The following is a 17840-nucleotide window of genomic DNA, read 5'->3' on the forward strand; positions in this document are numbered from 1 at the left end:
TGGTTCTACTACGTTATTAAAATGCTTTTGATACTTTTCTCATGTCAGTACTTCACTTACACAACATGTGATACGTCAATATTGCAGTTTTTCCCTCTCAAATATCTGTATCAGCTTCAGAAGCGCAGTATCATGAGGCTCTTGAAGAAACGGGGGTGAAGAGAGAGAGGAGCTCAAAGAAAACACAGACTGGAGGAAGTCTAGTTCACCAGAACAACGCTGCAGGTGTGAGCTCGCCAGTGGTCAAATATTTCAGTCTCTGCCCCTTCTGTTTTCTCCGTGCTGCCATTTTAAAAGACCCCTTTCCCATGTTGAACCTCAATAGCCTCAGAGGTAGCTAGCTAGTAGCAAGCTAAATGCTTGAAATGGCAACTTTTTATTTGGAATTCCCAAAATCCCCAATTTTATCTTCCTCTTCTTTTTCACAGTTATAAAAATGGGTAGCACTAATATAAGAATTTGTCCCCCAACCACACACATACATGCGTGCACACACACACACACACACACACACACACACACACACACACACACACACACACAAAACTAATTTTTAGGAGACTGGATGATGAACAAGCCAGAGCATTTTTTTTTTTACTACTCCAGAAGGATAAAAGGTACAAATGACCAGATTCTAAAGGAGGTGAAGAGACAAGAGGTGGGGCTTGATGATACGTCGCAGTATAAAGAAAGCAGAGATAGGTGTGCAACACAGGCTTATCACGCTATCTGCTACCGTGCTGAAAGTCACATGTCCCGTGTCGGTCCTGAATGTTAATGAGGAGTGTGAAAGTGTAACTTAATCAATAAGTAATCACTTGATATTTCAAAGATGAGTGTAAAACAGACTTTTTCCTTCTTTTTAGACAACAGAGTTTTGTGTCAATACATCCACAGTTGTGTTAGCTGATATTAAGTGGACAAGGATGTATTGGCCAAACATGAAGAGGGAATTTGCTCCATTAGGAATTTTGCTGCTTTATGGTTCAGATGTTGCAACACAGTGGTACACTGTTGTATTTTGGAGGTTACTCAGGTTCTGCCTTTGATTCTCCTTTTAATTTGTCACCGCATGATAAATGAAACAGGCAGTAAAGTATGTATAAAGTATTATGTCTTTCTGATGATTAATGGTTATCAATATTGTGGCAACGAAAGAGAATGGGTGTCAGATACAGCTGGAGGGTTGTGTGTGTGTGTGTGTGTGTGTGTGTGTGTGTGTGTGCGTGTGTTCTGTCTGCCAGACCATGTGTACAGAAGAGTCCTTCAGGATCAATCAATTCTTGGTAATTTCCCCCACAGCCAATAAAAGCCAGGTCTGTCTGGAAGGAGCATGAGGTTGCCACATCAAACCAGCTAATTAATTTTCACTGGCTGATCCAGTAACATCTGGCTTTAGAGATAAATTCTACTGAGGAAATGTGAACATGGCGGTGCCCTAGTGGAATAATATTTCAAATTTCTTGGGAGGAAATCTGTGTAACCCTAATTAGCAGGATGCGTTGTCCACCATCATCCACTTTGTATGCAACGTTATTAAGGTGTTAAAGACAGTTAGTGCAGAAATGGAGCCTCCAGGGGAAACTGGTCTTGTATTTTTCTGCTCAATCTTGGAGTCTTCTGCAACCTCTGGACCTTTATATCTGTGTCAGTGCACTGTATTAACACAGGCTGCCTCTCTGCAGGCAAACTAAATGGCCGCACGCTGAAGTCCGTGTAAGGCGGAAGCCCAAATTAGACTCTCAATTTGGTATTTCTTCCATCTGCGTGTGCAGGAAATAGGTAGATTAAATCTGAGATGAGATTGGCTTTAATGAAATGAAAGATTAGATTTGGGAGTTTTGTCCAAGTTTTTTTTTTTTCTTTTTAAATCTCTTTTAATGATTAAATCCATTTTTGACATTGTGCCATGTCTGCGTGCCTGCGAAGGATCAGTGTGCAGATTGCTTTAACATTCTCATTATCCTCTTTGCTATTTGTGAAACATGTTGGCAGGTTAAAAGCTCCATATGTGCTTGCAGTATGGCAGCGCAGTTTGAAAAACAAGCTACTGATTTTATATGGCGATTCTTTCACTTCACTGCGTGACTTGCTTGTAAGTATTAATTTTATTATGGTTTAGTGTCTGCTTCTTTCATTCAGACTTGACTGAATGCGCGGATGAAAAATGACTCGGATAATTCAACTTAAATAATAAAAATGTGCAGCCGAGATAGCGAAGGCAGACAGGAGTTAGGTGAAGACCGTGCATATGCATTTGTTTGAAGATTATGATGACACATGCAGCTGTGTATTCAGACAGCTCTATCCTCAGAGAAATCATTGCGGTTTGATTTTTATCTTTGCAATTATAGATAGCAAAGGCCTGACAAATAATTGCCTTGATTTTTTTTCCCCTGTGTTGTTGCGCAGAAAATCAACCTTGAGATGAACAGAGGGAGACGAGTGTTCCTAAAAATGGCTTTTCTGATATCAAGCAAGCAGCAGGGTTCCTCTCTCTCACGTGTACTTGAATTGATTAGAACTTTGACTGAAGGCATATTCAACTTGTCTGCCCCCCTGCGAGGCGCCTCTACCCTGTTGATCACTGGCTCATACATGTGCTTCCTCTGCTCTCTCGCTCCTCAGGAAGCTCCTGTGGGGCACTAAGGCTTTGATTGACTGGCGGCCGAGTCCACGGGACGCCTCTATTATTATCATCTCTACCTCGACAGAGGGGCGGGGGGCTATGTCCAGGGGGTCTGGCCGACAGCCCCTTCTTTGTGTGCCCGATAGTCAATTAGAGACAGCGCACTGCCGGAGACGAGTGGGATGCAGGGTTAATTGCAGAGGACCAAACAGCTGGCTCTATCAGGCCCCATTGTGTTTGCAGCAGTTGTCACAGCAATTGAGGCCTGGCTGTAATCGCTGACTAATCAGCCCTGTGCCAGATGACACCTCCATTAGCACAAGGCAGGTATTGTTCAGGACGTGAAGCTGCCTCTGGCTTCCCCCTCCTGCCCCTCCTCTTACAGAAGACTAACGGAGGTGGGGCGAGAATGTCATGGACCCTCATCCTATGTGCAGAGAGCTAAACAATAGCTACAGGTCAAGGGTTCCCTCATGAAACAATGACCGTGCCAGGCTGCAGGTCAAATTTTTTCCAAGTTTAGGGAGTCTGATGTTATCGGGGATCTGGTTTAGTCATGAATTATTAATCTAAATGACTTCATCACAGTGACGTTAAGTGTTCATCAGAGATGGAATGTGGCTCAAGAGTATCATTCCTGTATGATGTTCCCAAAAAAATAAAGAAAGAAAGAAGGCAGGAAGCCTATTTAGCTGTAGCATGTGCTGTAGATTACACGGACACATAATGAGTGCAGCAGTTAGTGTGTTGTTGGACTGAAGCTGACCGCGAGTGTTCTTTCATCTTTCGGGTAATCCCTGCTCCTGTTGTTTGCCCTAACCTCATCACGGACTGCTCTGTTTGTTTGACCAAAGTTAATGTGTTATGCACTCGTTGTTCTGTGAAATCTTAATTGCACTTCCTCTCTCTTCATCTAAACAAGCAATTCCTCCCCTGCTCACCAGTGTACACGGTCAGGCGGGATCAAAGCGTGTGTTAGGTAGCGATACAAGCTTTACGGCAGAGAGTAAGAAAATGCAGTTGTTCTTTTTGATGTGGTGGATAGTTTTTCTCCGCTAATAAGAAGAAACTTCTCCAACCTGCTCATAATTTCACAAGACTTGGAACTCTAATAAATGAGAACAAGGGCATTCCAGGCAGTTGTCTCCGACGTTTTCCTCTGCTTATTCATTTAAAACTCTAATTAAAATGCAAAGCGTTCTCATGGTCCTCTGGATTTGGTGCTGCACTCTTCACACAGCCTCAGACTCTCTATCTCCTCGCGCCTGCAGCCCCCTCCTCTCCACCTCACCTAACTCCCTGCTCTCACACTCTTTCTTGTGATCAACACAATTTGACCTCTCACTTGAAAGAAGTGCACAGAATTTAATGGATTTTTTACAGTCTAATCTAACCAGTTCCCTCTTTATTGCTGTTTTGTACCCAGTGGACCTCATCTTTACCAGGCCTCCACCTCCTCCTCCGCGCTCACACCAAGAAAATTAGTTCATCAGAATTCAAAATGTACTGCTGGCTAATTAAAGGAGTGTTAATTGAGTGTTCAGAATTGGGTAGCCCCTTCACCAAACACACACACACACAGCCACACACACACACACACACACACACACACACACACACACAAGGGCGTACACACAAGCACAAACGCAATCACAGTGACAGCACCGAGTACACCAAGGACGTTGCGCTTGGGGAGTTTCATGCCAATCAAAAATGGAGAGAAAGGAGAGTGCCCATCTTCCGAGTGGAATGGGATTTCTAGATCATATCATGGCCCATAGTTCAGTCCGGCTGGGGGCTGCCATGTTATCCTATCCCAGCCTTACTATCTCTGTCTGACCGCTCCAGAGTCTAACACTGCTCAGATAGCCTCTCTCACTGCGTGCATCGTGCTAATGAGGGGTGGCATTTAGAGATGTGCTGCTCTGACACATGGGCATTGTGTGCCAGGCACTGGATTATTAAGGACGAAGGTCAGCCCATTAATTGCCTCCCTGCCATCTCCACTCCCTGGCGCGTGATCTCTCAGAACTAATGCGTGTGTTTGCCTGAGTTTTTATCTCATCTCCTATGCAGTTCAATCATATACTTGGTTTGTTTATAGTCCTTTCATGTGAAAGTTTTTTTTCCCCCTCATTGTCTGTGCTGTCCCAGGTTTCCCTGTGCGTTTACTATAAGCTGCTTCATGTGCTTGAGAATGCATAGTTTCCTGCTCTCAAGAAGGGAAAAAGCATACTCTTCCATCCCCAGGGGAAATAATTAATCCTTACAAGGCTGTCGCATGTCGAAATGAAGCGAGTGTGAAGCATTTAGCCCAGGAGGCATTGCAGGCTGTCGCCCGCACAGGCACCTGTTGTTGTCCCTGCCCTACATTTCAGAAGAGAGCGCTGAGCAGAGGATAACAACATGCTCCACTGATGAGACACACAACTGCAGATGCAGGTTTGTGTGTGTGTGTGTGTGTGTGTGTGTGTGTGTGTGTGTGTGTGTGTTTTGCTACGTTTGTGTGCATGCGCATGTTTTGCACTTCATTTTTTTTGTTTCCATGCATTCTGTTTGCATGCACAGCAACGCTGGTGAGTGTGCACAGGTGCAGGAAACCCCCCCCACCTTATGAGGAGGTGAGGGCTCACACAAAAGAGGCAGTGCTGGCTGCCTCAGAGGGTGTTTATCAGCAAGCACCATCTGTATGCTGCTGCTCTTAGCTATGATCTACTGCAGCCTAAACCAATAAGTCACAGAGTGCCAGCCTAAACACAGACTCTCTCCTTTAACCCCCATGTCTTCACTTATAGACTTACTGGTCTGGAGGAGAGAGATGTGGAGGCCCTGCACATCAAACACACAGTGTGTATGAGAGTGAAATTGCACCCCGGTTTGTGGCCATACTTATTGTAATCAACTTTGTTATAAAATGTATACCATGGAACTTTTTTTATAAGAGGAAGCTGGAATCAGAAGCATCCAGATGCTCATTTGCCTCCTCCTCCTCCTCTTCTTCCTTTATGCCTGTGAGTTCTAATAACCGGAAGCCTTTGTGGAGCTGAGATGGGTTTTGTAGGCCTGAAAGGCCTCTAATCCCTGTGGCCTGTGAAGTGTGAAACCCTTTGATGCCAGGTTGGTGTGCCAAAGGCTCTGCCTATTGACAAACAAGGGCCAAGCCGGGGAAAGATGGAGAGAGAGAGGGAGAGAGAGAGAGGACTTTCTCCTCTCTCAGAAGCAGTGCAGGCTCAGGCATGGAAAATATGGACTCAGTCACTGAAAAGGAATAGAATTAACCACCCTTTAATGAATTTCCTGGCTGTTTTTATAGTTTTTTTTCCCTCATGTGGCAGTAATTAGGTGGAATGATGGGCATATTGCAGCTGGGGGCTTGTAGGGGCGGCAGGGCACAGGCCCTTGATATGCCTGAAAGCCAAGTATCTTCCCTCATTTAGACCATGTGATGATCAAAGATGTTTTTTTGCCCTCATGTAAAGAAGATCAGAAAAAATTGCATCGGTCCATTTGCATGTGGACCAGCAATGTGCTTTGAAATGAGCATGTTTTTTTTTTCTCTTCTGAGCAAATGAAATAAGTCTTCTGTCAGTTTTCCACTGCAAGTCAGAACATCAAAGCGAATGGTACTGCCGTCGCCAGGGAGGCAGAGCTGTGCCTCGGTAAGGTTGGGTAGATCTTAGATAGGCTGGCCTGGCACATGCAGCACAGCCCATTAGGATGGCACCAGATTTTCGAATGCACTCACCCTCAGAATTTTAATCACTCTGATTAAAAGAAAACAGAAGCCAGGCTGGTTTTACAACTGTATTTGTAATTGAAATCATAGCGTCGCTGATTTTGAAAGTCTCTTGTCTGCTGGATGAGTGACTAAATTTAGCTTGAGATATTCACACTCACACATTCCCCTCTGCTATTAAATTCCCAATTTATTTCCTTTATGATATGGATCTTGTAGATTTAATCACTTTCACAGTTGGAGACCCATAGGGTTGCTGAAATGAACTCCCCATGCTATCTGTAAGGGGAGCAAAGAAATGAGAATTGCGCCTATTTGGCTGTGGAGTCTTTAAAATGATTTTGTAATCGGAAAGGAAATGGAGTGAGTCCTAGTCACAGTCTGCAACCTGCAGACTCCGTAGGTTGCCAGGACATTCGCTGACGGCACAGTTATGGCACTTAATTTTTTTGTGCTTTTTGTTAGCTTTTGCATAAAAATGTCATTTTTGAGGGGGTTGCAACTCATTTGTGGCAGCTGATATATTGCTTGTAAATTGAGTTCTTCTCCCAACCCCCCACACGTTTTGTTGCACTGAGGTAAGTAGCCATGAAATTGCCTGAATAATGTCGTTTAAATCCAATCTCACCGTGCCCCCTCACCTCAGTGCCCAACCCCCAAACAATGACACATGGTGGGGTTTTTAGAAATTGCCATTTTCCTGTTTGCCACCTCAATTCACAATGGCCAAGCCTTGGCTCATTGATCGAGGGCTATTGCTATTCTCACTCACCGCCTTTGCTGCTGAATTGAATTTTGGGATTGGAGTGGTTTCATATTGCAAACTGCAGCGAGCATTTACATGTGCATTTATACCACCATCTCTGTAATGCAGGCCTGTCCCTCCTTTTGCCTGTTCAATCATTTATTATTACATAAATAGTTCTTAATCACACAAGGGCAGAGAGTTGACATGTCCTAAATTAGATTTTTTTTATGTCTTGGCAATGACGAGTATTAGTCTTTGCTGTATTTTCAGCGTGTGTTCATTTTTAGATATTATCCTTGACAAGGTTTGCACACAGCGGCACTCTTGACTGCTGCTCTGATGTAGTTCACCTTAACCAGGCTAGTAGCTCCCCATACATGTTTAATTGTTCTATTGAGAGCCTCTCCACGTACTCTTGGATTGAATACATGTGGAAATTCTGTGGCTAGACCCAGTAAGTGATGCCACTTATAAATCTCAAATGTGCCACTGCAATTAAACAAGCTTTTATCCCCTCCCCTTCGCCCTTCCTTGCCGGGTATCCAAGGCTAACCTAATTCAGTGCTAAAGAGAGTCCGAATTAATTTCACAATGCACTGATTTAACACCGCCTAAGGTACCAGGCTTTGACAGAATGAGTTTTTAAAAAGATCCATTTGTCTAGGGATGAACTTCCACAGGAGGGTGTGAAAATAAGATGGAGAGAAAGAAAGCTCTGACAGAGGAGGGGAGTGATGGAACATGAATGTGAATTTTCAATCTGCTTGGTTTACTGTGCAGAGCGTCTACTGTTTACACCTGCTTCTATCCACCTGATCCTTTACTTTGGTGATATAATGCTACCGTGTCTTACTGTTCCACCATTGTAGTGATTATTGGAACATCATGTGACTGGCAGTGTGATCTGCTCTTGCGATTAAAGCCATGGTCTGGTGCTCTTGTTTTATACATTAGTGGCTATCAGTGATTTTAATCTCATGCATGTTTTTGTCTCTTTTTGTCTTGCAGGTGAGCTGGTGGTGCCTACACATTCCCCCCGCTACCCCACTGCAGCGGAGCTCGATGCGTATGCTCAGAAGACGGCCAACAGCCCTCTGTCCATCAAAATCTTCCCCACTAACATCAGGGTTCCCCAGCACAAGCACCTTAACCGGACTGTGAATGGATATGACACCACAGGGCAGCGTTATAGTCCCTACCCACATCTCCACACAGGGGGCTACCAGGGCCTGCTCGCCATCGTCAAGGCCTCTTCCTCATCGTCATCATCATCAACCTCCTCTTTTGTCCCTTCGAAAGGCGTTCTCAAGAACTCCGAAGGCAGACGGACTAAGCTCTCTCCAGCCCACATAGCTGTTGCCCCATATCCACCTCCTAGTAGTAGCACTTTAGCCAGTGGCCACGGCCAAATGGTATACCAAACTGGGCCCTCAAAGCCTCCAGAAGGCCCTGGGCTGTCGGTGCCCCCGAACGTCACTGTAGCTGGCTCAGTGATCCCTGTAACTGGAGGCCGTGGTCTGGCCCTCCCTGCACAGTCCAACCTCCCATCTATCCAGAGCATCATTTACCAGATCAACCAGCATTGCCAGGCCCAGGCTCTGCAGCAGGTGTGTCAGGGGGCAGCAACTGCACCATCAAATTCAAGCCCCTCCAAGCAGGGCACGACCGTCATGGGGGTCTCCTCAAGCTCCTCAGGTGGAGGCTATGTGGTGGGAATGGGTCCACAGGCTAACATGGTGTACACAGGTCCTGGACTGCCGGCTCAGAATGCAGAGGCAATGAAAAGCGGAGTGTATGCAGATGGTATGGACTACATTCTCTGGCAGAAACAGCAACAACAACAACAGCAGCAGCAGCAACAACAACAACAACAACAACAGGCTGTGCTCCGCATGTACAGCGGAGGCAGTGGAGGAGGAGGCGCGATCAGCAAGTCCCCTGAAACGTGTATTCCAGGTGGAGGAATTATGGCTGGACAAGTCTCCTCCTCTTCCTCCCGACCTTACCACCTGACAGCAAGTGCCAGCGGCGGAGGCGGGCTGGACAAAGTCAGCTCTTCCCCTTTGAACTGCGTGGGTATGCACGGGAATTTCTCAGTGGGTCAATACTTTGCACCGCCGTGGAACAGTGTGCTGGTGACACCTGACAGTGACTGCTACAACCCCCAGGAGCTTTTGGGCACCTCCACAGGAGGGCCGGCCACGGGGCACAGAGAAATGGGCTACCCCCACCACCACCACCACTACCACCACCATCATCACCACCCTGCTATAGACAGCGGGGGACGTTTGTGCTGCAGCCTGCCCAGTAAGAGCTTGTGCAACACATCTGTGCTGAGCAGCAGCTTGCAGTCTCTAGAGTACCTGATCAACGACATCCACCCACCCTGCATCAAGGAGCAGATGCTTGGCAAAGGCTACGAGACTGTGTCTGTGCCACGTCTGTTAGACCACCAGCATGCACACATCCGCCTCCCTGTTTACAGATAGAGGGGGAATACGAGGAGGAAAAGAATCAAGTTGTGAATTTGTGAAGAAAATCAAGAACAGATATGTTTTTTGGGGGGTTGGGCGGTGGGTGGTTAGGGGATGGAGGGGGGGGGTGTTGTTGGGGTACGGAATTGTCAAGAGTGGCACTGCTTTAACCAGTGTGGAATCTTAGAGAAAAGCAGTTGTGATGCTGTGCGAGCCAAGGTTTGGTGGTGTCAAGCCAGGCTGTGTGAATCCCAAATATGAAAGGTGGTAGTGATGCCAGTGGGAGAGAAAAAGGGATTTCAAGATTCTCCAGATGTTCCATTGTGTGGTTTGCCAATAGGAATTTTTGGATTGATTTATTTGTTCTTCTGTTTTGTTTTTTTGTTGTTGTTATTATTATTATTATTATTATTATTATTATTATTATTATTATTGTTGTTGTTTTGCCTGAACTTTTTTGAGAATCATAGCTTGACATGACGTGCATACGCCACTTGTATCTCCCCCTTACAAATACTAAGGATTAAGCTACTGTGTAGGGTGTCACTGAAAAGGTCTTAAACGGGCCGACGTCTAGGGCTGCTCACAAGATCCAAAACTCTGTAACGGTACGCAGACACAGATGGATGAACACAGACAGATGTGCTGACACATGAGAAGGATAGAATTATAGGCAGTACTCGGGTGTTATGTATGAGAATCAGAATTAAAAGGATAGAACATTATTAATTATTATTGCTGTTATAATTGATACATAAATTGCACTGCTTGAATCTTGTTAACTTTGAAGTTTGGAATTGGGTAGTTTGGATATGATATATTTAAGAAACTTGAAAAACTTGAACCTATTTTTTGTTGTTTTGTATATTTGTAGGTATTATATGCATTGGCTGCTATGGGGAAAAGTGTCTCAAATGCTTCTTTATTTCAAATTTTTTTCCATTTTGGTTTTATGATTTCAATGTTTCTCCTCAAGCTAATGTGCAGTTTCTTATGTCCTGGTGTGAGGCATAGTCGCTGCTTTGGTTCTGTAAGAACCCGGTCTGAGAGCTCTTTTTCCTAACCAACACTGGAATCTACAATAAATCTTGAAATACTTATTTAAAAAGAAAAGGTCGCAAAAAAATACAAGAAAAAGAAATGTTACAATGAAGAATGTGATTGGGAGGTTATTTCCATAACCTCACATGTATGTCTTTGCGTGTATGTGACCGAGTGCATGCGAGTGTGTGCATTTTAGTTTGTGTTCTTCAAAATCCTCAGACTTTTTTTTTTAAGGCGTCATTACAAGATTTACCACCACTGAGCTGATCCACCAGTCCCGTAAACATCATATCTGAGTAATGTACAGGAGATCTCGCTCCATCTTATTGGAGGCTTTAGACGTTCCCAGGAGCTTTAGTAAAGATCATGTTCTCTCATGACTCTTTTTAGAAATGTTACAGTACCACATCCCCCCTCTTCTGTCACGTATTATCTTAATGACAGAAACAGGTGGGGATACATGGAAGTCCTATTTTCGGGGTACTATTCACTCATTATTACAAAATGAAAACAATCATGCCCTCTCCTCCGGCATCGGATGAAATGAGACAAGGGTCACTGCCGGTCCTTGTTGGTTTTAACCTCTGGTTGCGATGCATTTAGCCCGGGCCAGTCTTACCTTGATGATTCAGAGCAGTGAAATATTTATTATGACTGTGAGATTCCCTTGAATGTACTGCACTTAAATTACTGCAATGTTTTATTGCCTTGTGGGATTCAAGTGAAAGAGAAAAAATTGGATCAGTGCAGCAGACCTCTGGTCTTAAATTAGCATTTCTTTTGTCAGTCAAATTTCAATGGTAAATTGAATTTATTAACTCAAGAGAGAGCTGGAGCTTTGTTGTGGGGAAATACTGGCATCAGTCTAGATTAATGAAGTGCAATTATTATGACTGTATTAACATTTTTTCTCTGAGCTTACACCAAAAAATGTAAACTACAGTTGTCAATACATTCCCAATGTACCACATCCCTAATCCCTATCCTTTTTTCTTTCTTTCTTTCTTTTTTTTTTTTGGTTTTGAGGTGTAAAATAAATTTCTTTAAGAATTTATTCAAAGGCCATATCTTGGCTTTGAAGTCTGTCATTATTTTTTTAATGCATGTCCTCTCCAAGTCAGTGGGAAATTGGGCCCTGTGAGATCTATGATGTGTGATGTAGCTCCTCCACTGCACTGTTGCTCTGAAGCCTTGATTATTTTTAGAGGAAGAAAAAAAAAAAACACAATATGTTTAAGTGATCTTTTACTCCTTAGCCATCCAAAGATAAATGATAGATGAATAATAATGAAAAGGAATAATAAGATGTAATGGATTTTCTCAAGTTTCTTCTTTTGCCCTCTGTAGATAGACCTGTTTTTCCCCGTATGATAACCTTTTCCAATCCCCAAATTTTAACTGTTGAGCCTTAAATTTTGAGTAAATGGTATTTGTAGGCCCGCCACTGACAAAGATTTCTAAAGAATACCAAGCCCCTGGGCTTAAATTTGCACAGTAAGCCTCCTTAACATTCCAGTGAAAAATGTTTCATGTTGTTTCAACAGCTTAATACCCCAGCCATGGTCTGATTCCACCATATTTTCTGTCTTGTAGAAATATTTTGACAGATTTACAGATACATCCCATCCCTAAATCCCCTCCGTTTGGCTTCTGCATCCGAGCATTAAACCCTGTCACATGACGTTGGAGTCAAGAGGAGACACTTGAGGCACTGGAGTTTCTGCTGTCTGGCCTTTCCCACCAGTGGAGGTCTGAGGCACCAGTTCTCTCTGCTAATGGGAATATTGGGTGACGCCTGGCTGCTGGACAATGCCAGCGGAGAGTATTCATTCACGCAAAAGGTTGAAATCAAACCCTTTGCAAACAGCAAGGGATTTCCTATCAGGCACTGAGAGGAAAGTGGCCAAGTTCCACATGGAAAATGAAAAAGTAAGAAATATTTGAACCAGTTTACAGTTTTATTAAATACGAGGTTGTGTTTAGATACTTTCTTACTTTGTGCCATTTTTACGCAGGCTCCAAACTGTCTGTCCCCCTGGTCCTTTCCACACATTAATGAGCCCCTATTGATGGGATGCATCTTACCCCTGTAACTCTGGTCCATTATAATTCCCGATTTGGACAATGGACGCTTAGCCCATATTAGGATAATAGAATTAAATTTCAAATAGATTTGTGCCTGAGCTGATCCGTGCACGGCTCACTCAGCTGCAGAGGCAGAGTGGCATATGGCATGTCATTATCCAAGCCCACCCTCCCCCTGTCCAGGGCCAACAGGGTTCAACAGTACTTAAACAAACTGAAGGTTAGGACTGGCTGGCGTTGAAGGGGAGGACAGCGGGGTTTTGTGGAGGGTGGGGGCAGCAGAGGGGTTGCTAAATCACAGCCTCCACAGCGTCTCAGAGGGCCTCAGCACCACACCATGGCGCCTGGGCTCAGAGGCCTGCTTTAAAAGCTGGGCTGTGTTTGATCGAGGGGATTTGTTTTCTGTTGGATTATACATGGTTGCTCCCTGCCTGGCTGAGGGGCCCAGTGCAATGCGACAGATCTCAGCAAAAAGAAAGAGGAAGAGAGATAGAGGGAGGGATTTTGGGGTCAGAGAAGCCTCGAAGCATCAGTAATCAGGATAATTGCCATGTTCCTGGTGCTGGTATCAGCCTCCCCTCTTTGGCTCTGTGGCCTCATATTCAGATTCAAGCTCAGAAGAAATCAATGTTCTCACTCAAAGACATATTGCGCCTCAATGTATTAAAATCTAATGAAGTAGTAATACTTGAAACCAATACTGTGAACTGTGATGTGTATGAAATGACAGATTTGAACACTCTGAGAATGAGGACATTTAGATGTATAAAACTATTGGCAATTAACATGGTTTCAAGGGCAATGAGACACTCACGAGGACAGCCTGAAGGCAAAGTAGAGAGGAAGTGACTTAGGTCGGTTGTAAAAATCCCTTAGTAAATCCCAATAAGACCATGAGGACCTTTACCCGGTGCAAAGGCCTCGTTGCATATTATGCACGTTAAACACTGCTGAGAGGGAGCGAGGGCGGACAGTCCCGTTCAAAGCAGGGTCACTCTCCAAACAGAGGGGACGGGAGGGGAGGGAGGGTTAGAAAAAACAAAGGCAGCTGCTCGCTCTGTAGAGTCTTGGCGCTGCTTCTCTGTTCTACAGATGATCAAGGGGTGGGGGTGTGTGTGTGTGTGTGTGTGTGGGGGGGGGGGGGGGGGGTTGACGTCCCCTCCACACTACTTTGGTCAACCTCAGTCATGTCCCCTGGCTGCCCTTGAGCCCCCAGGGCTCTCATCTCAGACTCCTTCCCAACATCCCCTCTTAATGTTGTCTACCGGCGGGAGAAGATAAAGTCATGCGGCCAGTCTTCGGCTCCTACCTGGCCAGAAAATACTTTAATCAATAATTCACATGGTCCTGAGGAGGCTTGTACAGTTAACCCGCCAGAGTTGTAACTATATTGCACAAAGATTTTAACATCCAATATGTTTTATTTTTGAGATTTATTAAGTGCAACACAAGGTAAAAATCAGCACAGATTATATCAGGATGTTTTTCCAAAGGCACAGCCCTCGAGTCCTTTTCTAAAAGCCAATCCAGCAGGAGCTTACAGCCTTTTATTTCTTCAGCCTCTCAGCTATGTATGTTCAGCTGACAAAGCTTATGACCTCCAAATATTCATCTACTTTATGTGGTATGTATATTGGTGTATCCAATCTAAACACAAAAGTCTGGGGATTTTGCTTTTTCCTCCTGTTTCCTTTACTGTTTGTGTGCCTCTGTCGTCAAACAGGGCTGTTTTTTTGTTTTTTTTTTCCTGAACGATCTCAAATGCACCGACGCTGACCAAGTCTGAGGGTGCCGCAACCTTGAGAAAATAATATATATGGAAATGGGACATCTATAAAGCATCTCTCTTATTGTTCTCCCTGCAGTGTTGTATTTATGTTTGAGAAATGATTTTGTCTCCTCAGGATGAAAAAATGTAAAGAATACCTTGCTTTTTAAAAAAAAAAAAAAAAAGGTAATATAAGTCTTAGATTTCGAAATAAGAAGTCTGAATATAAAATGAAGCTGTAAAATCCTTTAGTCGTGGGGTTTTCAACTTTTGAATGTGCCTACAGCCAAGCATCCCAGTGATTGCTTACCTTCTACTCCTCTTCTGCAATTTCCTCCTAATCTCCCCACAGCCATCATCTTCAATTTGCTGAAACTGCCACAGTCCCCTCCCCTCCCTTCCATCCCACACTAGATATTTTGTCTGATCCCTGCTTTTTGTCAATCTCAGGACTGAAATTTCATTTTAATGTAGATGGATGGTTTTTGTTTGACCTCTCCTCCTCTCTTATGTATTATTGTTTGACATCAATAAAGCGGATGACTTCTATGCTTGTGCTCTTGCTGTATCCTCACCTCCTCTAAATCTCATCTTAGACATATTTGGAAGACATGGACCGTACTGTAATGAAGGTAAGCATATTAGTCCTTGCACATCACCACCATATGCTGGCTTCCACAATCCTGTTGCTCACTTGACCTTTGTGACCTTTTGGGCAGTGTATAAGCAGTGGCGTTGCAAAAGCTTCAAATTATGACGGTTTTGTTGTTTTTGTGTTTGGGACTGCGAAGGTCAGGGTTTGTGGGGTGCACAATTGATTTTTTTCTCATACCAGGATTTGGGTAAACTGCACCCAAGCAGGGACAAGGTAAGTGTCTTTGCATGTAATGTGGGCGAGATGAGGTGTCTCCCTCTCAGGCCACGAGGAAAGCTGCCATTGCAGGAACTGATGCTAAATCATAGCATCTGTATCTCTTGCTGCAGCTCATGCTTTATTGATCCCACACTGACCTAAAAACACACCAAATTTGACACAAAACAAACCACACTGGTATGTACACTAGTTTTGCATCACATTACCATTTTTTGTTCAGCGTACATTTTAATGCACGAATCTATCAATAATCATACTTCCTGAAGACAACAGCCCCCAATCTAAATGTTAAACAACAGAGGTATCTCCAGGAATTCAATATTGATGCTTTCTCCCTCTTTCCTCTCCTCACTCACAACCTCTCCACCCACCTAAAACATCAGATAAGCCATAGACTGATGAGCCAGCCGCCTCCACCAGAGCGTGTGGTACTAGGAGGCTGCACACTGATTTCATACACGCTCACTCAAACAGAAAAAGAGCTCTGTGGAGCAGAAATGCTTCTCTTATTAGCAAAACTCATTCACCTGCACGCCACATTGAGTCGCTGGCAATTTCACAATAAATCATGAGAGATGACTGTGGAGGCCGGGGCAGCAGGCTGACGCTCTGACGCCGCCGTGCCCTCGCCTGTCACTTTAGACACTCTGAATCATTTTGGGTTCAGCAACCTTGTTTCATGTGAGATGAACTGAAAGGTCGTCTCACATGCTACTTAACCAATATGTCTCCCCATCTTCCACAGCTTCGAGTGATTGCTCATTCAATTCAGAAATACTGCACCTGGGTGAAATATTGCACTGGGGATCATGGGAGGAATTTCAAGCAATTATTTCAACAAAGAGAAAATTAACACTAACTTGCACCTGTGGGAGAGAAATGCTGTTACTTTACAGAAGCAGGTAGGAATGATTCTATTCAGATCCGTTGCAATATCAGTGAGATGATGACTAGGAGTGGAATCAATATGTGCAGCGATTTCTTTCATTGTGTCAGGTTTCTGGACCTCTCACAATGAATCTTGTACTTGAACGGATGCCAATCAGACAGTCTGAAGCTTTGTTTAGTGAATAAAGAATGAGTTGGCCAACATCCAGCTCAGTATCTGCTTGAGACTCATCAGCCTAAACACCTTAAAGCTTAACTGGCTGGACAATAGCTGAACAATTTGTACTGCCAATACCTCGGCTTGTTAGTTTACTTAAGGCCTTTGGCTGAGAATGCAAACTTTCCCTTATGTGCAGTTACTAAATGAGGGACGTTACAACATGATCCCACTTGGCATTGCTTCATTTGTTGAGACACATTTGTGGCAGAGAGCGCACACAATGCTGCAAGCAAGTGAGCCATTTTGTTAACAGCTCACACTTCCTGTGCAAGTTGCTGACAGTGACACTTGCAGGACCGAGCCCTGCCCTACTTAACAGGCTGCAGAGAGGAGGGCAGGCCAAGTTGTCAGCAGCGCTAGGTGCTCACTGCTTAGATAAACCTGGAGGATTAGTGGCCCAGTTAAAGTTGGGGCAAAGAGGATTAGCCTCTTCTCTGAGGTGGCGAGAGATTCCCTGTGTCCTTCATCGCTGCTGGCTTCAGAAAAAGATGAGATGAAGGGGAGGAGGAGGAGGAGGAGGAGGAGGAGAGCAGTTATCATGAGTGAGAATCACCTCTGAAGCAGTTTAAAGAAAAGGTGAGGTGTAATAATGAAAGGTGAAAGGCAATGAAGCACTTCATAAATGGTTTCCAGCTTGTGGTTTCATTAGGAAGGCAAAAGCCTGTAATTACTGGCCAGGTGTTAGAGGGAGGTCAAGCCGGCATCCACGGGGGAAAAAATAGTTCAAAAGTCTGTTGCATTCTACAAACTATAACCTATTAGACTAATAACAGTTTGCACCGACAATGTCACATTTGCAGCTGTAATTATAAAATATTTCTGCCTTACACACACACTCCAGGAGTTGTCTCAGGTACTGCCTGTCTTATTGCAGGAATATAGACCTCTGCTGCCATCAGCAGGATACAGCTGGAACTGCAAATGCTAGTAAATTCAACTGAAAGCACACATTGTAAAAAAAAAATAAAAATAATAAAAGTCGCAACAGGAAAAAAAGGGGGCATAAAAATCATTGAATCACTTTTTGCCTTTAATAACAGCGGGTTTCGTTTTCAACACCTCCCCTTAAATACGTTTTCTGCTGCGGTGATAAAAAATATTCCGTCCATTTCTGATTCATTGCATATGCAATATTCATGTATAATAAAATAAATTCAATAAATCATTTTATATTTACTGGGAAACTCTTATCTACACAGCTATTAAAATTATTGACTACCGCATTCTTTATAAAATAAATTCAGTGTTTATTGTTCTGTGCAGCAAAATATAAACAATATAAAATGCATAGACGCATCTCTGTTATAGTCATGTAAACATCATGAACAATGACCTGTGACCTTCAACCGTGAAGAATTTATCAAACTCTGGGAT

General features: G+C 43.9%; 1 protein-coding gene across 1 annotated transcript in view; it reads left to right on the forward strand.

Annotated features, from left to right (window-relative positions):
* Nucleotides 1-9696, forward strand: part of fam222aa (family with sequence similarity 222 member Aa) — a 44316-nt gene extending 34620 nt beyond the window's left edge. Inside the window, exon 3 of the mRNA XM_086206086.1 lies at nucleotides 8122-9696. Within this exon, the coding sequence (XP_086062212.1) occupies nucleotides 8122-9602 (1481 nt within the window). The 3' untranslated portion in view covers nucleotides 9603-9696. The remainder of the gene's footprint in view (nucleotides 1-8121) is intronic.
* Nucleotides 9697-17840: the final 8144 nt, after the last annotated feature.

This window comes from Aulostomus chinensis, chromosome 6 (assembly GCF_037954235.1).
Source record: "Aulostomus chinensis isolate RoL2024-O1b breed Wild chromosome 6, RoL_Achi_v1.0, whole genome shotgun sequence".
Classification (NCBI taxonomy): Eukaryota; Metazoa; Chordata; class Actinopteri; order Syngnathiformes; family Aulostomidae; genus Aulostomus; species Aulostomus chinensis.